We start from the raw sequence: 25,825 nt of genomic DNA, 5'->3' as shown, positions 1-25,825 counted from the left end.
ATCTAGACCTAGTGATGAGTTTGTGCTAAGCCAGTCACCCTGTCATGCTCAGTGATACCAGAATACTTGGAATAATCGTGAGCAAGCCTACAGTAGAATATTATGTTGCTGTATAATCAAACTCATCATTCTGCTTCTCCGAGAGTTAGGAAAAATCAAACAGCTTGTAAAGAGGTAAACTGCCTTTGACATCTATTCCAGAACACACATGCTCTTCAGTTTGGGGTTCCTCCTTGATGTCCCCTAGTTTACTATCTGATAGATTTTCCATATCCTTTGAGCTCACTATCTACAAAGCAAGTATAGTTTCCTTATTTTCCACTCCTGCATCATTTTACTTTCAAGGTGTATCTCATAAGGGACTTGGCAGATTCGCCTGGGGTGTGTGTAATGGTAGTGGTAGTGGTAGTGGTAGTAGAAGTTGTTCTTTCCCTCCTCTGGAATTTCTCTAGGTTCTCTTTCCTCCTTAATGTTCCATTGTTGTGGGATATTTGTACACCGTGTGAAGATGTACTGCAGTGATTGGTGTCATAAAAAGCTGAATGGCCAGCTGGGCATGGTGGCGCACACCTTTAATCCCAGCACTCAGGAGGCAGAGGCAGAGGCAGAGGCAGGCAGATCTCTGTGAGTTCAAGGCCAGCCTGGTCTACAAGTTCCAGGACAGCCAGGGCTATACTGAGAAACCCTGTCTCAAAAAACAAACAACAACAACAAAAAAAAAGCTGAACAGCCAATAGCTAGGCAGGAGGTACAGGCAGGACTTCCGGACAGAGAGAGGACTTTGGGAAGGAAAAGGCGGAATTGTCAGCCAGACTCAGAGGAAGCAAGATGGGCAGTATGGAGTGAGGTAACGCCATGTGGCAGAATGTAGAATATAAATGAGTTAATTTAAATTATAAGAGCTAGTGGGACAAGCCTAAGCTAAGGCCGAGCTTTCATAATTAATAACTGTCTGTGTCATTATTTGTGAGTTGACGCCCAAAGAAAAATCCATCTACATTCCAGAGCTACTCTCTCTGATGAAGTTGTAGCATGGTACAGGACAAGGGTAGAAAAAAGTGAAAACATCTCTTCAATTTATCTTAAATCAAATCAAAGAACAAGGTGTTGGAGCAAGGGCTCGGTGATTAAAAGCACTTAATATACTCTTGCCAAAAAACAAACAAAAAACTGAGTTCAATTTCCAGCTGTTGGTAAACTGAGACCCACCCACACGTGAAAGTTAGAGCATAGCTTGTAAGAGCCAAATCTCTCCTTCCACCATGTGCAGTCCAGGGATGAAACTGAGGTCATCAGACTTGGCAGCTGGCATCCATCTTACTGGCCCCATGAACTTTTTGAGCTCTTACTATATGGCTAGCACCCTTTACATTTGTCTTTCACTATGCTTTTAAGTTATATAAAAATCTTAAAAGTGACACTTTAATAGAGGTGAGCTAAGCCCATGTACGTCTACATCAAAGCACTGCATTAATAACCTGCAGTTCTCTTTATGCCTTGGATTAATTCACTTGATTAGGTTAACTGCCGACATTGGCTAGCACTGATGTTATACACCAGGCATCTAGATAAGATGGATGGAGGGAGCCATATTTTCAGATGTGGGAATGTCATTACACTTTGCTGAAGTCACTATCTAGGGCATCCTTTTAACTTCCATAAGCCTAAGCGGGACTGGAAATGTAACAAGAGCAGAGCATTTGCCTAATGAAGCCTGGATTCAATGCCATGTGGAGACTCAGTGCATTCAGTTGTTCACATCTATGTCCTAGGATTTTTCTTCCCTCTATAGAATTCAGCACCTTCAAATGCCACACTCTTGCCACCTGTGTCTCAGGGAAAATGAATGGACAGAAAAAAGTGTAGTTTATGTAAGGTCTGAGGATATGACAGCTTAAGTAAGTTGTAAGGGCCTAAAAAATGTTTTAAGGTATGTAAGTGCAAGTTATAAAGGTCCAAGAAAGTGTCTTAAGGTGTGTAAATGTGATTTGTAAAGATATAAAAAGGGATTTAAGATATATAGAAAAATGCAAAAGTTTTAGATTTCTTTCCCTCTCTATGCTATTATTGTGTTGACTTCAAAAGTTCAGGGTTTTAACATTAATCAGTGGAGTTCCAGTAAGCTACTAACCTAGCTCCAGTAAGCACTGACTACTATTATCATAGTCACATATTAAATTTCCTTTGGTTGTCTGTAAGTATGGACTCAAAAGTGCTTCTCATTTTGCTAAAAACATCTGTCTAATCTATATATACCCATATATATTTCCTTCTGGATAGAGGAAAGTGTTCATGTTTTTAACCCAAATCATTTTGTGTCCCCAAGCTTCTACTGTGATTCAAAGGTGTAAGTCTACAGCCTTTTATACAATGTGAATTTCAGCACAGATTACAAACAGTGGTAATGCTAATATATCTAAAACTCATCTTTCTGTAAACTTAAAAAAGTATTGTAAGCTTTGGGGAATCAACTTAAATCCACCTCTCACAGGTCAAGTAGATTCCAGATAAGTACAATCAACCAACAGCCTGCTTCCCCCACCTGCCTGTTCTGCTTATTCCTGTGGATGGGATCTCCCCCACCCCTTCGCTGGTCTTGGGATTCCCTTCCCCCCAACTACCAGAACCATGGGCCTAAAGTTTCAAATGCACAGCTAAGAAAAAGATTCCCCTAAATCCCTTAACTTTACTTTCTGTCCCTAATATATATATATATATTATATATCTGTTCCAACAACCTGCTAGCTCCAGGTGTTCCCTCAAAATCTGCATCCAGGACCGCTTCAAAGCAGCTAGCCTCAGGAGGCCCAGCCTCGCAGATGCAGCCTGTACTTCCCTAGCCCCAGGTGGTCCTGCAGAGCCTGGACAGTGAGTGAAACAGCCTGCTTTTCCCAGACTTGGCCAGTACCCCAGCTTTCTTGGGTTCCCAAAGATGTCTATGCTCCCAGACATCAGGAAGCAGTCTAAACAGCACAGCACCCCCATTCCTGCCTCACCAGTCACCCCTTCCTATTTCCTCACTTTTTTTTTTTTTTTTTTTGGTTTTTCGAGACAGGGTTTCTCTGTGTAGCTTTACACCTTTCCTGGAACTCACTCTGTAGCCCAGGCTGGCCTCGAACTCACAGAGATCCGCCTACCTCTGCCTCTCAAGTGCTGGGATTAAAGGCATGCGCCACCACTGCCCGGCTTCCTCACCTTTTATAATAAATAAGAGGGAGGAATTCTGGCAAACTGAGAACCACCCACATTCCAGAACCAGCTGCTCCCCCAGCCCACCTTCAGCAACTCAGCACCAGCAGCCACACCACCACCAACCACCAAATGTGACACATTTCCACTGTGGCCATGAGTTGTATATCCTTTATAAAGCCCACGCCATCATGGCTTTCTCTCTCTCTTCTCTTGTCCCACTCAGAGTCAGCTTTTCACACACACAATTTAAATAAATCTTTAAAGATTTAAGCCAAGCCCAGTGGTGTAGCGCATGCCTTTAATCTCAGCACTCAGGAGGTAGAGGCAGGTAGATCTCTGAGTTTGAGGCCAGCCTGGTCTACAGAGTGAGTTCCAGGACAGCCAGAGCTACACAGAGAAACTCTATCTTGATAAATAGAGAGAGAGAGAGAGAGAGAGAGAGACAGAGACAGAGAGAGACAGAGAGAGACAGAGAGACAGAGAGACAGAGACAGAGAGACAGAGAGACAGAGACAGAGAGACAGAGAGACAGAGACAGAAAGACAGACAGAGAGACAGAGAGAGAGAGAGAGAAATAAATGTTAAGCCAAAGATCAAAACTAGAGTATGGGGCACACAAGAAAGGGCGGTGTCATTTACTGAAGCTCATGCAACCCTGGGCTGGGGTTCCATTTACCTGACTCCCATATGCTTGTATTGTAAGGGGTCAGGAAAACGGAACTTTGAGTGTTTCCCTTTATTATAGAGTACACCTACCTTAATAAATAGCCAGTCACAGGCCACTTTGGGTTGGGGGGGGGGCTCCGTATGATGCTATCCTCTTGCACTCTTCCTTGAAGGAAGCAGCCTCTAGCCTCTATCTAATCTACGGGCTGTAAGTATAGCTGCAAATTACATCTCAAGTTATCACCCCACCCCAGCCCATATCACACCCCACTTCACAGGTCAATGTCAGCCACTGAACAGGGACCACCTTACCAAGGACTGTCAATAAACTCTCCAGCCATCATCAATCAAGAGTCCTCCTTGCCTCATAGTGAGTGACCAAGTTACTTCCCAAGCCCACCAATGAATGGCACCAACTGTTTTAGACCAAGCAGCACAGAGACGGGGTCAGAGCCATGTGACTAAGGACATGCTCCCCAAACAAACAAACAAACAAACAAACCAAAGCACTTCTTTGAGAAAAGCAAGAAAAGAGAATGGGGCAAGTCTGGGGATACGGCTCTGTGAGTGAAGTGCTGCACAAGCTTGACATGTTGAGTTCAGACCCCCAGAACACACTTTTAAAAAGCCAGATGCAATAGCACAAGGAGCTGAAATCCCAGCATACCCCTACTAGGTGATGGGAAGCAGGAACAGGAGAATGGTGGGAATCTTCAGAGCCAGCCTGGCATCCACAGCAGTGAATAACAAGAGACCCCATCTCAGACACAGTGGAAGGTTGTCCTCTGACCTCCACACACACACACATTCTGGTATGTGTGTGCCTGGATTCAGTGAAGAGCATCAAGCATGAGTGTGGTTCTGATAGAATTTAACTTTGGCCTGATCCCCAGCAGGGCTCTGGAGCTCAGGCAGCAGCAGTTTTCCCCCGTAGGGCAAATGAATCAGACTTTTAGAGATGACATCAGCCACTGGCTGGAGGCATAAAGGGGAGAAGTCCTGGGTGAGGCAACTGCAGTCTGTGCCAAGTCAGCAGAACACTCAGTAGTTAAAATGGTCTGGCAGCTGGACAAAGTGGGTGGGGCTGGGGATATGGCTCAATTGGTAGTCTAAAATGCATGAAACCCCGGGTTTGATCCCTAGAACTACATACAACCCAGCATGGTGGTACACACCTGTGATCCCAGCACTGGGAGGTGGAGGCAGGAGAATCAATTCAACGTCATCTTCCACTACATAATGAGTTGAAGTCAGCTTGAGTCGCTACACCATCTAGCTGTGAATAGGCACACAAGGGCCAAATCCTTTAATAAAACTTGGTCCTATTCATTAGATGGATTTAGCTGTTCACTTTATCTATACTATAAGCCAGTCCATAAATCAGCCTGTCTTTTCTTTTGTCTTTCCAAAGCTCCCTCCTGTAACTTATGTGATTGGCCAGCATCACTCATTTCTCATACATTTACAAATTAAACTTTTTTCAATTAAAAAAATTGCTTTTTTTCTGTTCCCCTCTGCCCCCTTTTGGCTTTTTGAGACAGGTTTTCTGTGTATCCCTGGCTGTTTTAGAATTCACTCTACAGACCAGGCTGGCCTCAAACTTACAGAGATCTGCCTGCCTCTGCCTCTCAAGTGCTGGGTTTAAAGGTGTGCGCCACCACCACCTGGCTTTCCACTTTGTTTTGAGACAAGATCTCATTGTTTGGCTCTGGCTGGCCTGAAACTTGCTATATAGACCAGGCTGGCCCCAAACTCCAGAGATATGCCACCACACCTAAGTCAAACTCTTAAAAAATTATGTGTGTTTGTGTATGCAAGTACCACAGCACATGTGTGGAGATCAGAGGACAACTTACAGAAGCCAGTTCTCTCCTTCCACCATGTGGCTCCTACGGACTGAACTCAGGTTATCAATGTCAAGACTGGGTGGCCAGCCCTCTACCCACTGAGCCATCTCGCTGACCCTCAAGTACTTTACACTAGCTGACCTTGTTGCCAGTAGAATCAAAATGAAAACAGGTTGTGCTTCATGGAGAAGCTGTAAACTGGAGGCAGCAGCAAGAAAACATCCCATTTATCCTCTGAACCCCAATTTTGCCAAAGAGAGAAACTTCAAGTCAAGTTCTTTTCAAAAGGTTTAATTCTCAGAATGGGAACAATGACCGGAGTGGTTGGGATAGTCATTTCTAGAAAAGGTTCTTTGCTGAGGTACCAAGATGGGTATCATGCCACAGAGTTCCTTTCACTGCATGATTCTCTGAATAGCTATGCTGTTGAGGTGGGAACTACAAGTTAGCGGATTTCTACTGCACTCATGAGGTTCTCTGTTATTTTCTGAGTTTCAATAAACAATGTCAAGATTTCTCTTCATCCACAGTATCAGAGGTGTGTCTGTCTGTCTCTTTGTCTCTGTCTGTCTCTCTCACTCAGGGGTCTCACTATGTAGCTCTGGCTGGCCTGGTTATTTGCTATGTAAAGCAGATATTTGCCTGCCTCTGCCTCCCAAGGCTTACAGGCAAGTACCACCATACCTAGCCAGAGGTTCTCTTTCTATCTAGATTTCCAAGCATGAAGATGCTAACCAGAACACATCATGGATGCTACAGGGTCCCTGAAGGCTAAGTTCTACTTACAGGGTTTCCCCTCGCCTGTAGGTTTGATGGTTAAGATGGGAAAAATTCTTGTTGTCATTACAGTGATGACTGCCATAGAAGGCTATCTCCCAACAGAAACATTCCTTTATGCTTCAGGTGTTTAGGAATCCGTCCTCTCATGACTTCGTAGATGTTTAAAGAGGCTACAGCTCCAACTGAAACTCATTCCACATTCTTTGCATTGGAAGGGCTTCTCGCCAGTGTGAATTCTCTGGTGTTGATTGAGATGAGACTTCAGATTGAAGCCCCTTCCACATTCATTGCACTGATGGGATTTCCCACTGGGGCAGATTTTCTGATGTTGTTTTATGTGGGGACACTGGCCGGCACTGTCTCTGCATGCATCACATTTCTGGGGTTTCTCTGCAGTGTGAGTTCTGTAATGCTGAATAAGGTCAGAACTGTAACTAAAGGCTTCCCCGCAGGTATCACACTGGTAAGGCTGCTCCTGTAACTCCAGCTTCTTATCCTCTATTACTGTCAAGTTCCAGCTATAAGCTTCTTCACAGACGCCGTTCTTCTCGCTTTTCTGGCCTACGTGGAGCACTTGGTGTTCAAGGAGGCTGACATACTGGAAGAAGATTTCTCCACACTCGTGGCACTGGTGGGACTTTTCTCTAGAGTGGAGTCTGAGGTGACCAGCGAGATGTGACCGTCTCCCAAATCCCTTCCCACACTCATTACATTTGAAGGGCCTCTCCCTGCTGTGCACACTCTGGTGCTGAACGAGATGGGACCTCACTCGGAAGGCTTTCCCACATAAAGGACAAGTGTAGGGTTTTTCACCCGTGTGAACTCGATGATGTTGAGTAAGGTGGACACGCTGATTGTAGCTCTTCCCACACTCCTCACACCTAAATGGTTTCTCCCCAGTATGGATTCGTCGATGCTGAATGAGGTGTGCACTCTGAATGAAGCTTTTCCCACATTCATTACATTTATGTGGCCTCTCTCCTGAAGACTTTTTGTGGACATAGCTGAATTCGCTGCAATTCATCCTCTTTGAAGAGGGTTGTCCTAGGATTTCTTTCATGACAATTCCCTGCTGTTTACCTGCCCTATCTTGGTGTTCATAGCCTTCACTATACCCTTGAACCTGAGAAGCATTACTATGAATTTCTTCTGATAGTTCTGTGTCTGCTTCTGAAAATTCTGGAATTTTCTTAACGTTCAGTTTAGTGTTCTTACTTCTTTTGTCATTGCCTAAAAAAGTAAAAAGCAAACACAAAGTTCATCAGTTCTTTTACAGAAAAAGAATAAACTGTCAAAAAAAAAATGTGGCACAAAAGGGAACATATGTATCTACCTAATGCCAACAGCAATAAGAATAACATTGGTGTTGAGCCAATGAAAAGAATGAGACAAAATACAACAAAACAGGCCTGGGGAGACGGCTTAGCAGCTAAGAGCACTGACTGCCCTTCCAGAGGACCCGGTTCAATTCCCAGCAACCACATGGCAACTCACAACTGTCTGTAACTCCAAGATCTGACACTCTCACACAGACGTACATGCCGACAAAACACCAATGCACATAAAATAAAAAGAGAGAGGGAGAGACTTACTAGGCCAGGGATAGTGGCACCTGCCTGTAATTCCAACAGCTGCGGGGCTGAAGCAGGAGGATATTGGGTTTGAGGCTAGCCATACTACGTAAGTTCCAGGCCAGCCTGGGTTATATAGAATGAACTGAGAGATGGGGTGTGAGGAGCTAGGAGTATTGACTCACTCCTATAGTCCAGCAGTTGGGAGGATGAGACAAGAGGGTTGCAAACTGGAGACCAGCCTGGGCTATACAGCAATCCTCGTGTTCAGGTGGAAGCAGGAGAATCAATCAGAAATTCAGTGTCATATCTGGCTACATAGAGTCCAAGGCTAGCCTGGGCTACATGAAATGCTATCTCAAAAGAGAATAGAAAAATAAATACACTAGCTGGGCGGTGGTGGCACACGCCTTTAATCCCAGCAATCGGGAGGCAGAGGCAGACAGGCAGACGGATCTCTGTGAGTTCGAGGCCAGCCTGGGCTACAGAGTGAGTTCCAGAAAAGGAGCAAAGCTACACAGAGAAACCCTGTCTCGAAAAACCAAATAAATAAATAAATACACATTTAAAAAATTCTTAAACTAAGACTAAAATAAGCTATAATCTTTGGCCATTACCACAACTTATCTATTGGGGGGAGGGGGTTACTTTGTTTTTGTTAGTTATTGTTTGAGACAAAGTCTCACTATGTAGCTCTGGCTAGCCTAGAACTAAGTAGACCAGACTAGTTTTGAACTCATATCCATCCTCCTGCCCCTCCTTCCTGAGTGCTAGAATTAAAGGTGTAAGCCACCCTGCCCAGCCCATCTGTTCTTTCCTACTAAGCTAATAAACCAACGTTTGCTTCTAGCCCCTCCCCGAACACATGCCCCCCAGACGTACGGCTTTGGGATTTCTCTCTGAAGTGGCGTTTCAGGTGCTCGATCAGGTGAGAGTGGCGGCCGAAGCTCTTCCCGCACTCGTTACACCCGTAGGGCCTCTCCCCACTGTGGACGCTGTGGTGCTGCACCAGGTGGGAGCTCACTCGGAACGCTTTCCCACACACCTGACACTTGTAGGGCTTCTCGCCAGTGTGGACTCTCTGGTGCTGAGTGAGGTGCACCCGCTGATTGTAGCTTTTCCCACATTCCCCACACTTGAAGGGTTTCTCTCCTGTGTGGATTCTCCGATGCTGAATGAAGTTGGAGGCTTGGAGGAAAAACTTCCCACAGTCAGCGCATCTGTGACCTCGCTCACCATTCGATTTCTGCTTACGGCTGACGTCTGGGCCTGAGTTCAGAGCTCTTTTCTGCCTTGACTTCGCCACGGCGGGGTTCACCGGCCACCTCTGCGCCATGCCCTTCGGGTCGCTAACTTCTGCAAACTCCTGACTCGGAGCACCGCTCCTTCCTGTGCTTCCCGCCGCCACCCAGGGAGAGTCAGCGCCCTCAGAAACCTGCTGCACCACGAGCTCTGGGCTGCCTTCCCTCGACTCACAGTCTGAAAGGAGAGAAGGAAACAGGCGGTCAGCTAGTGCACACACTGCAAGGAAGGGACAGAGGGAGCCAGGACAAAGGAGGGGACAAGCCAATGTGAGGAACGCATGGCTTTGGGAAACGACAATACAGGGATAGGATGAATGTCGATGCAGAAGGGTGGGCATGAAGCTCAGCTGGTATAGTGCTTGTAAAGCTACAGAAGGCCCTGGGTTCTGCCTCCAGTTGTGGTAGGGCATACCTGTAACCCCTACACCTGGAAGTAGAGGCAGGAGGATCAGAAGTTCAAGGCCAGCCTGAGCTACATGAGACCTCGATGACAGAAAGGGAGAGAAAGGAGGGGGCGGGGAGAGGAGAGTGTTAGGATGGCAGGTGTGAGACACCATGTCTTGTTTATGCAGTGCTGGGGTGGCTCCCAGGCCTCTGAGCACTCTAAGCACTCTGCCAATGGAATAGTACAGAACAGTCTCCCTTTATGCACTTACTTTTGTAAACATTTACTTTCAAATGTGATAAGTATTTGTTTTAACTTCTGGCCTTCTATGATGCTATCAGAAATCTACAAGTATGAAAATGATAAAATGTGGCCTTCTAAAGGAGAGAAGCTAAGGGCCAGAGACCCCTGGTCTCAATGTGGCGGACAGAGTGAAGCTGTGAAGGTGCGGAATGACAGCGAGGCAGCCAGACCTGGTGGCACTGTTATTTATTAAGTGGTGCAATGTTATTTATTAAGCGGCGCTGTTTACGTACAAGAAAAGCCACAAGGTACAACAAAACCCACTATAAGAGTCTATTAAGGGAAGGAAATAGAAGGGGGTGCTTAGGCCTATGGAAAGATCATGCAGGAAGAGGAGGAGGGATATGTGGAACCTGCTTTTATAGACACCCCCTCCCCAGCACATGTGCATATGGGCTTATGTAACACACAGTGCATGGATTACGTACGTAAGGCCCTGGGATGACTAAGCATCATGCCAGCGGTCATGGGGGAGTGGCTAGGAATTCTAACAGGCACATGTCTGTAATTCCTGCTACTTGAGAGACTAAAACAGAAGGATCAAAAGTCCAGGTCAGCCTGAACAGTAAATTCAAGACTTGCCTAGACAACTAACTTCCTAATATCCTTTCTCAACATAGAAAGTAAAAAGGGGCCAGGCGGTGGTGGTGCAGCCTTGGATCCCAGCACTCTGGAGACAGAGGCAGGATCTCGGACAGTTTGAGGCTAGCCTGGTCTACATACCCATTTTTAGGCTACCCAGGGATATACAGAGTCCACGTCTCAAAAGAAAAAAAAGGTGGGAGCTAGAGAGATGGCTCAGTGGTTAAGAGCACTAGCTGCTCTTCCACAGGTCCTGAGTTCAATTAGTTCCTGAGCTCAATTCCCAGCAACCACATGGTGGCTCACAACCATCCATAATGAGACTTGGTGCCCTCTCGGGCCTGCAGGCATACATGCAGGCAGAACACTGCATACATAGTAAATAAATCTTTAAAAAAAAAGAAAAGAAAAGAAAAGAAAAAAAAAAGGTAGGGAGGAGGCTGGGAATGTAACTCAGTGTACATTAGTACATGCAGATTAGTATAACACAAGAGGTCGGGGTTCAACCTGCAGTACCACGAAAAAAAAAAAAAAGAGAGAGAAAAAAAAAAAAAAAAAAAAAAAAAAAAAATCAGAACTCAAGAATGACATAGTATGGCATTGGAGAGATGGCTCAGCAGTTAAGAACACTGACTGCTCTTCCAGAGGACCCAGGTTCAAGTCCCAGCACCCACATGACAGCTAACAACTGTCCATAACTCCAGGATCTGACACTCTCACACAGACATACATGTAGGCAAAACACCAATGCACATAAAATAAAAATAAATGACATGGGCTGGAGAGATGGCTCAGAGGTTAAGAGCACTGACTGCTCTTCCAGAGGTCCTGAGTTCAATTCCCAGCAACCACATGGTAGCTCACAACCATCTGTAACGAGACCTGGTGCCCACTTCTGGCCTGCAGTCAGACATGCTGTATGCCTAATAAATAAATCTTAAAAAAAAAAAAAAAAAAAAAAAAAAAAAAAAAAAAAAAATAAATGACATAGTAAACAAGTGTGGCTGGATTTGAACTCATAATCCTGCATGAAACCTGAATGGGTACCCAATGCACACATAATTTTTTTTTTTTTTTTTTTCCGAGACAGGGTTTCTCTGTGTAGCTTTGCGCCTTTCCTGGAACTCACTTGGTAGCCCAGGCTGGCCTCCAACTCACAGAGATCCGCCTGGCTCTGCCTCCCGAGTGCTGGGATTAAAGGCGTGCGCCACCACCGCCCGGCTACACATAATTTTTTTTAATGGCATTTATTTATTTATTTATTTTATTTTATTTTTAATGCCGAATGCTATTTATTGAAGGAGGGAAGAGGTCTTAAATACAGGCTTACAGCACAATGGGAGAACCCTGGAGGGCAGAAGTTCGCTACCATTGTTTTACAATCTTGGCTCTAAGCTGTTAATGCCCATTATGCAGGATACTCAAACAAGGAACTTCCCTTAAGCATTCAGGAGGGTGGAACCCGGCAGGGAATTAGCATAGGGAGGATATCAAGGTCAAGGTCAGCAAGCAAGGCAACAGTTACCCAGAACGGGGGCCAGAACCCTACAGGTCCCCCCTTTTACTAATAAATGAGCTTCTGACTTAGGTTGCAGCACACACATATTGAAAGGATATATGGTGCTGGTGGCTGGCGCTGGTTACCGTGTGGAAAGGTCACAGTCACGACGGCACCCAGTGGTACCTTTTAGAGCTTTATTAGAAGGACAGAGAGAGAGAGCCAGACCTGGCGGAGGGGAAACACAGATAGATGGGTGCAGAGAGAGAGAGAGAGAGAGACTGAGAGAGACGAAGAGAGAGAGCGTGGGGGTGCATGTCCAGCTTTTAAGCTGGGACGCAGTTGCTCGCTGATGATGTAATAAGGCACCAGACAACGCGAACACACACACACACACACACACACACACACACATCTCTGATAACTGGTAAGTACCTCTATATTAACTGAAATACATAGGTAGCACTAATAGACTTAAATTACACAAGTGATCTATATTAATTTAAAAGAAAATGAAGAAAATATTTTAATTAAATATAATACTAAATTTTTTTAAACTTATGTATATCTGTGTATGACATGTGTATGCTGGTGGCTTTGGAGTCCAGAAAACTACACCAGGTCCCCTGAAACTGGAGTTGCAGGCTGGGTGCTGGGAACCCAACTCAGGTCCATTAGAAGAGTGCAAGTACTCTTAGCCACTAGGTCATCTTCCTAGTCCAAAATATAATGTATTTAACATATAAACAATTTATTGAGATTGTTTATATGTTATATAAGACTACCTCTATGGGGGCTGGAGAGATGGCACAGAGGTTAAGAGCACTGCTCTTCCAGAGGACCTGGGTTCAATTCCCAGCACCCACATGTCAGCTAACAATCATCTGTAACTCTAAGATCTGACATCTCACGCTGACAGACATACATGGCAAAACACCAATGCACATAAAATAAAAAATAAATTGATTAATTAAAAGACTACCTCTAAGATCCCAACAGACTGATGAACAGAAAACATGCACAAATAAATTGAACCAAGCAAAATACAGGGGTTGGTGAGATGGCTCAGCAGGACAAAGGTACTCTCCCGCCCCATGCCTGAGGACATGAGGATTCCTGGAACCCACATGGTGGAAGGAAGAGAACTGACTCCTACAAACTGTCTTCTGACTTTTTTTTTTTTTTTTGGTTTTTCGAGACAGGGTTTCTCTGTGTAGTTTTGCGCCTTTCCTGGAACTCGCTTTGGAGACCAGGCTGGCCTTGAACTCACAGAGATCTGCCTGCCTCTGCCTCCTGAGTGCTGGGATTAAAGGCGTGCGCCACCCGGCTCCTGTCTTCTGACTTTTATATGTATACTGTGACACACACACCTGGTTCCTTGTTAAGGGCTAGGCCAGTCCAGGGGACCTTCCCTGAGGACATTCCCTGAGGCCCTGACGTATGGAGAAGGATTAGTTCCTTGTATAAAATCAGGAACTTGTTTGTCAAAGCCAGTAATGGCCTGGGGTCAGGCCTTGTGGGGAGCTGCAGTTTTGTGGATCCTGAGAATTCAACTTTCCCCCCTTGTCCCAAGGCTGTTGAGCAGCAGGTCTATAATGCAATCGAGGTGTCCTCTGTCCCCTTTGTGCAACACTGCTGGGTTAGCTTCCTGCTGACTCTGTCCCATCGTGTGATAGCTTTTGCTGACCTTGTCCCATTTCTCCTCCGGCAAGCTGTACATAAGACGCTGTGCCTCGTAATAAACCTGCAAGAGCCGTCAGCTTGTGCAGGACTTCCTGATCCCAAACTTTCCTCAGCCCCTGGTCTGATCCTTCCCTTCAGGACCCTGTCACTGAAGAACAACCAGATCAACCACCAACAAATAAGTAAATGTAAAAAGAGGGCAGATTGATCAGGGTGGTGGTAGTGCACACCTTTACTCCCAGCACTCAGGAGGCAGAGGCAGGCAGATCTCTGTGAGTTCAAGGCCAGCCTGGTCTACAGTGTGAGTTCCAGGACAGCCAGAACTACACAGAGAAACCAAAGAAACAAACAAAACAAAAAAGGGGGTGGATTGGTGATATGAGAATGGGAATGGAAAATGGGTAAAAAGGCAACAAAGAATTAATGCCACTGAGATACAGTAATCACCACTCTACTAAAGAAATATCCAGTGACATCTCATATGTTCTCACGGCTAATCTTCATTGTCAACGGACTGGATTTGGCATCACCTAGGAAACAAGTATCTGGAAGTGTGAGAGCACTTCCAGAAGGGTTAACAAAGGAGGGAAGAGCAGCCTTAAACGGGAGTGGCACCATCCCAGAGGCTTTGGCCTGTACAGAAAGCAGAACATCAGAATTCAGCCCCTTTGCTTTCTCACTGTGGATGCAATGTGACCAGCTGCCTCAAACATCTGCTACCAGGCCTTCCTCACCATGATGGGCTGTACCCTCAAACTGTAAGTCCAAATCACCATTTCTGCCCTTAGGGTGCTCTGCTTGTCAGGGATTTTGTTACAGAATCGAGAAAAGTTTTTGTGAAAAAGGACTATTCTATTAAGAATTACCCAACTTGGGCTGGACAGGAGAAACGGCTTGGTGATTAAGACCATTACTGCTCTTACAAAGAACTGGAGTTTGGTTCCTGGCCCCCATGTCCAGTGGCTCACTACTAAGGGAGATCTGATACCCTCTTCTGGCCTCCTCTGGCACCCGGCATGCACATGGTGCACACACATACATACAGGCAAAACACTCACAGACATAAAGTAAAATAATCTGAAAACACACACGGGGCTGGTAACGTAGCTCATCAGTAAAGCCACTTGCCTTGCAGGCCTGGCGGCCTGGTTGATCCCTGTAACCAACATTAAGGGTGGATAAACAGAACTGATTCCACAAAGCTGTCCTTTGCAGGCATGATAGTGCACACCTTTGATTACAGCTTTTGGGAGGCAGAAGCAGACGGATCTCTGTGAGTTTGAGGCTAGCCTGGTCTACATAGCAAGTCCAGGCCAACCAGCGCTACAGAGTGACATCCTGTCTCAGAAGACAAAAAGTTGTCCTTTGACCTCCATACCATGGCACACAAACACATCATACATATACACAACACTAAACAAGTTAATAACAATTAATAAAAAATTAAAAAACTACCTCCCTTGTACTAATAGTCCTTCAATCACACCCTTGTTAAGTTAGAAACAATATGCAGAAAAGGTTGATTTACTTTCAAAGATTATAAAGTAAAGGGGACTAGAGTGATGCTCAGCAGTTAAGAGCACTGGCCGCTCTGTCAGAGGATCCAGATGTGATTCCCAGCACTCTGTGGCTCACAACCAACTCCAATTCCAGAGGATTCAACACCTTCTTCTGGCCTCTGTGGGCACCAGGCACACATATGATGCACACACATGAAGGCAAAACACTCATACATATAAAACAAAATAAAGAACTATGAAAGATTATAAAAATAAAGCATAGCAGTTAAAGCATGCATGTGAAAGGACATGCTACACAGACTCTTCACAAGGTAACAAAACTGGTGAGTCCTCCGCATGCAGGTTGACAATTCTTACCCACAGGAGTGATACTCTCACAATTGTCTTTTCTGCCATCCCTACTAAGAGACTTCTGGGACTGGTCCAAATGTCCCCATTCCTCCAGGATGAAGGACACAGCCACATCAGCCACATCTTCAATTTTCACCAACTTCTGAAATGGGAGATCTCTGCTAAATTCCCACTCCCTGTGTGCAGATCTGCAGTAAAGGGCAGAACCTGGGGGCACTAAGTCAGCAGCCGGGAGACTGCACATCCAAACGGGAAGCATGACGCAGAAAGGAAAAAGACAGAGGGAATGAATGGAAGGCAGCCACCAGGGATGGGCCTGGAAGCTAGTTAAGTGCCTGGTAAAGACGGTGTCACAACCTAGAATCACTGGGGAAGTGAGCCTCGATGAGGGGGTGTCTAGAACAAGTTGGCCTGTGGACAGGCCTCTGAAGAATCTTTTCTTAATTAAGGAATAGCCGTGGGAAGATCCAGCCTACTGTGGGTGTGTAAGGGTTGAGAGGGCTAGCTGAATGGGCATGCGTTTCTTTTTCTCTGCTCTGGACTGTGGCTATGATGTGACCAGCTGTCTCAGGTTCCTGCCGCTCTAAGCTGCTCACCACGGAGCACTGTGACCTGGAAAGTGAGCTGAAACAAACCCTCTCTTCCACAGGCTGTGTTTATCAGGGCATCTGTCACAGTAACCAGGAACAAAACTAGGACGGGTGGGGATGGAGGCCGAGAAGGGGCACGGGTTCTCACGGAGGACAGAAGAGCGCTAGCTCACCTGGGACCCGGCTGAGAGGATTGAGGCTGCCAGCTCCTGGCTGTCCTTCGGGGCAATGGAAGGCACCTGGAGAACAGGAAGGGCTGAGAGTGGAGAAAAGGTATAAATGAGACTCTCTGGTGAGCTTCTCAGTGCCATCATGCTCCTCCTCTGCCCACGGAGCCCTGAGGCACTGAAGTTAAATTCACCATGGCTCTCAGGACCCTATACACTCTGGACCCATCCTCCCTCTACCTTATTCCCTCTTCTCCCCAAACGCCAGGCTAGCTGGGCATGTGGGCACAGGCTTTAATCCTAGTGCTCAGGAGGCAGAGGCCAGTGGACTTCTATGAGTTCAAGGCCAGGCAGGGACACTTAGTGAGACCCTGTCTAAAAACAAAATTTCTCAGTCTCTCTGCTTTGGTCAAGCTAATCCCTGCTGGGCCACACCTCAGTAACAGATGCATTCAACTATGCTTAGGGCAAATTGGTATCTCCCAAGGCTCAGAGTTTCACAGGTTTTTAATGTGCTAACAAGTTACCTTCAGATCTCAGTACAGGGCAGATTCTGTCTCACTCAAACTCCCAGACTAATCAAGTCCTCCTGCCTCAGCTTCCCAAGTAGCTGGTACCACAGGCATGTGCCACTGTGCCCAGCAGTATGGACTGGTCTAATTAACAAGGTCTAATGAACACAATTTAGTTTTTGAGTTTTTCTTATTGACCACCTTAAAATTATTTTAAGAATAGGATTAAAGCCAGGAGAGGTAGTGCACACACTTTAATAACAGTATTCAAAAGACAGAGGCAGTCAAGGCCAGCATGGTTCACATAGTGAATTCCAGGACAGCCAGAGCTACATGAGACCCTGTCTCAAAGGAGGGGTGGGGGTTTACAATATTTATATTGAGGCTTCCTAAAGAACAAAAAAGAAATTTTTGTTTTACAACTAGAATGACACTCATTGCATGTAATAATTTCTATGCTTGGTCTCAGCCACAGGTTGACAAATATCCACATGCACACTGCTAGAAATCTGTTTCCTCATCTTCAGAGTTACTTAATTGTTTCTAAGCATTGTTCATTCACTCTTCCCAGCACGGCCACAAATGAACTACAGTAGTAAGAATGGAAGTGCACTGGATAGTGTTCGGTCAACGTGACAAAGCTGGGGTCATCTGGAGGAGGGACTCTTGGTTGAGAAAATGCCTCCATAAGCAAGTCTCTAGGGCATTTTCTTGATTGAGGATCATGTTCTAGCTGCTTGACCCTATCATGTGGGTTTAGAACTCGTTTGGGCATAAATACTAAATCTCTTTCCAGATCAGTATAATAAAAGAGTGATGTGCAATATTAAAAAAAAAATGTGGTGGTATTGTGTTCCCAAAATATTGTGTATCCTAATAAACTTATCTGGGGTCAGAGAACAGAAAAGCCACAATATTAAACATAGAGGTTAGGCAGTGGTAGCACACGCCTCTAATCCTAGCATTCCAGAGACAGAAATCCCTCTGGAACTCTGTGAGTTCAAGGCCACATTGGAAACAGCCAGGCATGGTGACTCACGCCTTTAATCCCAGAAAGCAGCCTTTAATCCCAGGAAGTGGTGGTAGAAAGAAGAAAGGTTATAAGGCGTGAGAACCAGAAACTGGAAGCATTTGCCTGGTTAAGCATTTGGCTGGTTAAGCATTCAGGCTTCTAGCAGCAGTTCAGCTGAGAACCATCGGATATGAGGACACAAAAGCTTCCAGCCTGAGGAAATAGGACCAGCTAAAGACTTGGCAAGGTGAGATAGCTGTGGCTTGTTCTGTCTCTCTGATCTACCAGCACTGACCCCAATAACTGGCCTCGGGTTTGATTTTATTAATAAGAACTTTTAAGATTCCTGCTACAGAGAGGGCCCAGGTCACTGTGTGTAGTGCCACCTTTGGCCTGGTGGTCCTAGGTGCTATGAAGCAAGCTGAACAAGCTGTAAGGAGTAAGCCAGTAAACAGCCCTCCTCCATGGTCTCTGCAGCAGTTCTTGCTTCCAGGTTCCTCCCTTGAGTTCCTGGCCTGACTGCTCTGGGTGATAGACTACAAGTTCTAAGATGAAATAAACCCTTTCCTCACCAAGTTACTTTTGGTTGTAATGTTTTGTGCTGGGTGGTTTGGTGTGTCAACTTGACACAAGCTAGAGTCATCAGAGGCTCAGTTGAGGTAAGGTCTCCTTGAGATCCAGCTGTAAGGCACTTTCTCATTTAGTGAGCAATGGAGAGAGCCTGGCCCATGGTGGGTAGTGCCATTCCTGGGCTGCTGGTCCTGGGTTCTGTAAGAAGGTGGGTTCCTGCATCAGCTCCTACTTCCAGAATCCTGCCCTGTTTGAGTTCCTGTCCTGACTTCCTTCAGTGAAGAACAGTAATGCTGAAGTGTAAGCCAAATAAACCCTTTCCTCCTCAACTTGCTTTTTGGTCATGATATTTTGTCACAGCAACAGAAACCCTAAGACATGCTTTATCACAGCAACTGAAAACTAATTAAAACAAGCAATCAGTACCAGGAGTGGGGTATTGATGCGACAGACCTAACTATATTAAAAGAACTATGGCATTCTCAGTCAGTACTGAATCATTTGGCACAAAGATCTTTCCCAAGTGATGTTTCCCAACAAGATCTAGGACCATCCCATTGTTCCAAAAGGACAGTATTATATGATAGTATTCTTTAATCTGTTATGATATTTGCATGTCAAAATGTACTGCATACAAAGAGGTTTGATTTTTACTAAAATGTCTTAAAAAGTAGGGGTACTTGCCGGGCAGTGGTGGCGCACGCCTTTAATCCCAGCACCCGGGAGGCAGAGCCAGGCGGATCTCTGTGAGTTCGAGGCCAGCCTGGGCTACCAAGTGAGTTTCAGGAAAGGCGCAAAGCTACACAGAGAAACCCTGTCTCGGAAAAAAAAAAAAAAAAAAAGTAGGGGTACTTGTAGGGGGACTGGGAGGCTGGGGATGTAGCTCAGCTGGTAGAATGCTTGCCTAATGTGTATTGGGCCCTTGGGTTCCATCCCTAGCATCATAGAACCAGACATGGTGGTGCATGCCTGTAATCTCAACACTCTTAGAGGTAGACACAGGAGGATGAAGAATTCAAACCATCATCAGTTAATAGTGAGTTTGAGGCCAGGTGGGCTACATGGGACCATATCTCAAAACAAACAAGGTGTGAGGCTAGAGAGATGGCTCAGTGGTTAAAAGCACATACGGCTGTTGCAGACGACCAGAGTTCAGTTCCCAGCACCCACATCAGGCAGCTCACAATCACTTACAATTTTTTTTTTCAAGATGGTTTCTCTGTGGAGAGAGATATTTTTTTCATTTTTCTCTATAGCCCTGGTTGTCCCAGAACTCATTCCATAGATCAGGCTGGCCTTCAACTCAGATCCACCTGCCTCTGCCTCCCAAGTGCTGTGATAAAGGCACGTGCCCTCACTGTCTAATCACCTGTAATTCTAGTTCCAGGGGAACCAATGCCTCTTCTGGACTCTGCAGGTAATGCATGCACATGGTGCACATATACATGCAAAACGAAAACACTCATACATATAAAATAAAAGTTAAAAAAATCGGGCTGGAGAGATGGCTCAGAGGTTAAGAGCACTGACTGCTCTTCCAAAGGTCCTGAGTTCAATTCCCAGCAACCACATGGTGGCTCACAACCATCTGTAATGAGATCTGGTGCCCTCTTCTGGCCTTCAGTCATATATGCTATATATGTAATAAATAAATCTTAAAAAAAAAAAAAAAAAAAGTTAAAAAAATCTTCTAAAACTCTCCAAATAGTCCCTATACTTAGAGACATTGTCTTCTGTTGTAAGAATTTAGTAGTCACTGTATCTGAGGGAGACATTAGAAGAATTAGTTTTCACTGTATCTAGGGTAAACAGAGTAAATAGTTTTCATTGTATCCAGGGCAAACATTAGAGTGAATAGTTGTTTTCTGGAAGTACTTTGGCCTTGAAGAATCATTGTGGAAAACAATAAAGAATCTTTGTGGAAAACAGTGATTGCTTTCTGTGATTTGTAGAATTGTTTTTCTGAAAGGGTGTTGCAGTCTTCACATGACTTTGGTCACAAGACACCTCGGGCACACCTGAGGCTCTTGGATTATTGTGTATTGCAAACGATACACAGTAAAGGACTAAAGTCATGAGGGCATGTGATGCTTCCCTTCAGAGAGACATAGAGATTAGGTTAGGGACCTTGGTATGAGGAAATACTTCACTCAAAAAACAACTTTGTGTAACAATCAATGAATATGCCTTTGTATGGCTGTTTGGGGTTCGGTTCACTGGAGGCTGGACCTTCCTGCTGCCACACAGGCCTTAAAATTTCTTCTTGGAGTGACCTCTTTGACTGACCCACGCAACACAGATTACCCTGACAGTCTTCACTATCATTTTTGCCACAGGGGGGTTCTGGAAATGGAACCCCAAATCTTGCCCTTACTGAGGATACACTCTACCACTGAGCTGTGTACGGACTGTCCCTATTATAGCTTTCTTAGTTCTGCTTTATTTGTTTTTGAGACCGGGTCTCAAGCAGTCCAGCCTCAAACTTGCTCTGTAGCCAGGATGACCTTGATGGCCCTCCCGCCTCTGCCTCCTGTGCTGGGGTCACAGGTGTGCTCCACACCTGGTTTGTGTAGTACTGGGGACAGAACCCAGAGCTTCATGCATGCTAGGCCAGCACTCTGCCAACTGAACCATATCCCCAGTTTATGGATCTTGAGTAAAAGTGTGATATAGTCTCAGTCATCCAAAAAGCTGTCCCTCTCTCAAGGGGGTCGGCCTGCCCATACTCCAGGCCCTCTTTTGCCCATGTGACCAGAGCCCCCATGCTCTAGTCACACTGACTGCACTGAATGGATGAGCCTCACCTTTTTCCTCCAGAAGATTCTGTGGCTCTTGATCAGACTGGGCCTCCACAGGCAGACACTGGTGACTGAAGGACTCCTGCGTGGCTCCGGATGGTACCATCTTCTGAGGAAGCACTTCAGGACATGTGACAATCTAACAACCACAACTACAACCAATCAGCAAAATTATAGACGGGGATGGGAAAGAACCCATTAGAGTCCATTAGACCATCACCGGTCCCCTTGCTCAACGCTGAACTTGTGTCTATAACGAGCCAGACTCTGATTAAACAGCAGTTTAACAAACATGGATTACTTCTACTGGGAAATGGCTTCCATGAGACATACCCACATGCAAATACACAATTATGAACTCCATGTTAGAAGGGAAAGATACACAACTACAGGACAGAACAGGTGAGACTCACTTTAGCCTGAGAGGCTAGGGAAGGGTGTCACTCTGTAGACACCTAGAAGATGTTAAGAAGGGGCTGGAGAGATGGTCCAGTGGTTAAAGGCACTGGCTACTCTTCCGAGGATCCGAGTTCAGTTCCCAGCACCCATATGGTGGCTCACAACCATCTGTAATTCCAGCTCCAGGGAACCCAGTGTCCTCTTCTAGCTTCTGAGGGTACCAGCACACTTGTGTGCATACACACAAAAAATCTTTTTTAAATAATTATTTTTAAAAAGAAGGCGGCCAAAGGCAAAGGGGGAGAAGAAACCCAGACACAGAGAGAGTTCCCAAACCTTCCCTCAGGCAAAATAGGGTATTTGATCCAACCCAGGATCCCTAAGAAGGAGGGTAAGGGTAAAGGCAAGAGATAAAATGGTAGAATGGAAAGGTCATTATGGGACTCAGGAAGCCACTGATGGCCAGACTAACATTTAAGAAAGCTTATGTTCCACATGCCTGTAATTCCAGCACTCAGCAGACAGAACCAGGAGGGTTGCAGCAAGGTCTCTATTCCCTGCCTCAAAAAAAGACTTAAGCTAGGTCATGTCCAGCATGATATCAGCCTCTATCATCCTGCTCTCAGCCCTCATTCCAACCTAGGGTGTATATAATTACCCTGCTCCAAGGCACAGCTTACTCCTAGAAATTGTGGAAGGCATTAAAAATCCTGCCATCCCTCACTTGCTATCTGAGTCACAGGGTGAGCTAAAGTTGACCAAGAGTCTGAGGATGTTCTGGAACTCTGGAGTACCCCTCATCCTCAGAGTGGGAATGATGAGATCAGCACCTTACACTAAGATACAGACACTCTGAGGACCGAGTGGAACCCTTAAGGAAACTTCAAACTTTTCCAAACCCACAGGCTTTTGCTCTGTTTGTTTTTAGACAGAGGCCTTCCTTCTCAGAATCCTCCTGTCTCAGCTTCCCAAGTGCTAGGATGAAAGGCAGTTCCCACCAAATCAAGCTCTAAGTTCATAAGAAGAATACACTGAAAGCAAAAACCAGAGGGAAGGAAATGCCAAAACTGTTTATACCTCAAATAATTTCAAAGCAGACTCAGAACCAGCAAATAGGACCACCAAAATAGAATACAAACTTCAGAAACAGATGCCCCAAACAGGCAGATTTTAACAAGTGATAAAGACAGCATTTTTACTTTTGAGTCAGGGTCTCTCTCCCTATAATTCTGGCTGGCCTAGAACTCTCTCTGTAGACCAGGCTGACCTTGAACTCATGGAGATTCATCTGCCTACCTCTGCTTCCCAAGTGCTGGGATTAAAGGTGTGTGCCAAAAGATGGCATTTTAATAAGAAAAAGGTTCCTTTAAAAGTTGCTGTGCTGGGAGGGTGGTGCTGGAGAGATGGCTCACAGGTTACTGTAATAGCACATACTGCTCCTGTGAGGACCCAAGCTCGGTTCCCAGCCCTCACACCAGGCGGCTCATAACCACCCGTAACTCCAGGGTCCGTGAATTCAATGCCCTCCAAGGGCATCTGCACTCACATGCACAAACCCAGACACAAAAACACACAATTAAAATAAAAATAAGAACCAGAGAGATAGCTCAGTGGTTTAGAGCACTGGCTGCTCTTACAGAGGACCTGGGTTCGATCCCCAGCACTCAAGCATCTGTAAACCTAGCTCCAAGGGATGTAACATCCTCTTCTAGGCTCCATGGGCACATACACACCTGCAGGCAAAACACTAAGATGCATAAAATAAATAATTCTAAAAACATAAAATAGTTTCTTAAAAAGTTGCTGGAGCCGGGCGGTGGTGGTGCATGCCTTTAATCCCAGCACTCGGGAGGCAGAGCCAGGCGGATCTCTGTGAGTTCGAGGCCAGCCTGGGCCACCAAGTGAGTCCCAGGAAAAGCACAAAGCTACACAGAGAAACCCTGTCTCGAAAAACCAAAAAAAAAAAAAAAAAAAAAAAAAAAAGTTGCTGGATAGGGTTGGGGATTTAGCTCAGTGGTAGAGCGCTTGCCTAGCAAGCCCAAGGCCCTGGGTTCGGTCCTCAGCTCCGGGAAAAAACAAACAAAAAAAAAGTTGCTGGAGAAATGAGATAGATTTGTGGGGAAAATAGCTGGAACCATAACAAAGACACTATATCAGAACACTCTCTAGACGAAGCAGTCTGTTTAAAAAGAATTTAAAAAGGACTGAGGAAAGGTTTTCATAAACTGCAGTGAAGAGAACCTTCTAAAGTATGAACCCTAGAAACCAGGACATAAGAGTTACACTGATTCATATCTAAGTACAAAAGATTCCGAGACTACAAACTGGAAAAAAAGCATACACCAGTACAAAAGGCACAATAGGGGGGGAGAACAAGGGAATCTGTGCCTGTATGTAGAACTTAATTGTATTGCAAAATAAAAATTAAAAAAAAAAAGGCACAATAGGTAAGAAATGCAGTTAAGAAACACAAGCATAATTTGCAAAAAGAAGAAAGGGAGGAGGAGGAGGAAGAAGAGAAACAATATTCTTTAAAACTCATTACTTGTTGTGTATGGTGGTGCAGGCCTTGAATCCCAGCACTTGGGAGGCAGAAGCAGGTGGATCTCTGTGAATTCGAGTCCCCTCGGGTCTACATAGTGAAATCCAGAATACCCAAGGATACATAGTGAGACCATGCAAAAACAAAACAAAACCAAACCAGAATATGACTGCCTGAAGCACCCGAGGCCTAGGACTCTCAGCCCTGCTTGGCAGCTCCCCAGCGCTCACAGCTGCTTCCTCACTGCCCTGGCTCCTCCCCCACTCACCTGTTGCCTGTGCTCCTCCAGCTCTCTCTGGATACTTTCTATCACAGCCACGGCTTCTTCTCCATTCTCGGGGTGATGTTCTCTCACCCAGGCCTGGAACTCTTCAGGCAGGATGGTGAGGAACTGCTCCAGCACCAGTAGCTCCAGGATCTGTTCCTTGGTGTGCAGCTCTGGCCTCAGCCACTCACAGCAGAGCACCCGGAGCTGGCTGAGAGCATCCCGAGGTCCTGCTGCTTCATGGTACTGGAAGTGCTTGAAGCGCTGGTAAAAAGTCTCAAACACTGGCCGGTTGTATCCCTGCATCCAGGAACAGTCCTCTTCTTCCACTTTTACTATGAGAAGGTCAGCTTGCTCTTGCGAAGACGTCTCAGCTGGAGGCTCTAAGTGTACAACTGCTCTGGATTCTGTCATTATCATTCCAACTCAGTCTCTAGAGGTTGCCCGTTACACTGACCCAATTCGTTCTCTGCTCTTCTCTGAAGGGCACTTTTTGCAGTGAACAACCTTCCTGGTATGTCGGGAATTATCATTAGCCAAGAGAGGTGGCAAAGACGTCATCTATACTAAAGAAAACCACTTAATAAAGTCATTCACTATAAGTCAGTCATCACTTCATCCATAAAATTACTAATAGTAACTACGTCCAGATTTTAAAAACGCAAAGAACGGCCATAAAAAAGTGACATCAGGCCCAACGTTTTAGAAATGAAAAAGTACACATCTCATATAAATAACCGGACTAGATTACTCCAGACAGAGTCGTTTCTTCTCTCTATCATAAGCCAAACTTAAGTCAGAATAGGAGTGAAACCCATTAAAACGGTCATATCTGGTCCTAGCTTTCAAGCCATAAGGGCTTGACAGGTAAACAGAAGACTTCATTAGTTCTAGGAGAAAGCACAGTTGTAGACAGAAATTTGGACCTGGATTCCTCGGAATAGCTCCTGACCCGGAGACAGAGACCGGACGGGTCAAGGTTAGGGACAGGACCTCAAGTGTGGACACAATGCCCTACACGCTCTTCTCCAGTCCCTAAGTCCAGGGGACCCAAAGAACAAACTCCCCGCAGCCCAGGCTTGGAAGATGGAGTTCTCACAAGCCAAGAGAGAACCGCGTCCGACACTTTCCAACAGTTCCTCGCCGGAAGTAACCGAGTGCTAGCTTCAGCCATAAATCCCACCCCCAAGAGCGCTTCCGCAGCCTCTCTAGGAATCCCGGAGGTCCTCTCAGCGCAGCGGGAGGGAGGAGCTACTTCTGGACCCGCCCCCTGCGGATCTGACCAATC

General features: G+C 45.6%; 1 protein-coding gene across 1 annotated transcript; it reads right to left on the bottom strand.

Annotated features, from left to right (window-relative positions):
* Nucleotides 1–5,975: 5,975 nt before the first annotated feature.
* On the bottom strand, nt 5,976–25,795 carry Zkscan5 (zinc finger with KRAB and SCAN domains 5). Its single transcript, XM_059249888.1, has 6 exons — nt 24,541–25,795; nt 21,338–21,470; nt 16,446–16,528; nt 15,689–15,824; nt 8,939–9,535; nt 5,976–7,715 (listed from the first exon to the last, which is right to left on the bottom strand). Exons 1-6 carry the CDS (start codon nt 24,955–24,957, stop codon nt 6,613–6,615), a joined length of 2,469 nt encoding a protein of 822 aa, XP_059105871.1. The 5' UTR covers nt 24,958–25,795; the 3' UTR covers nt 5,976–6,612.
* Nucleotides 25,796–25,825: the final 30 nt, after the last annotated feature.

The sequence above is a fragment of the Peromyscus eremicus genome, chromosome 23, assembly GCF_949786415.1.
Source record: "Peromyscus eremicus chromosome 23, PerEre_H2_v1, whole genome shotgun sequence".
Lineage (NCBI taxonomy): Eukaryota > Metazoa > Chordata > Mammalia > Rodentia > Cricetidae > Peromyscus > Peromyscus eremicus.
Note: the sequence above shows the minus strand (reverse complement) of the source record. Positions and strands in the feature narration are given on the sequence as shown.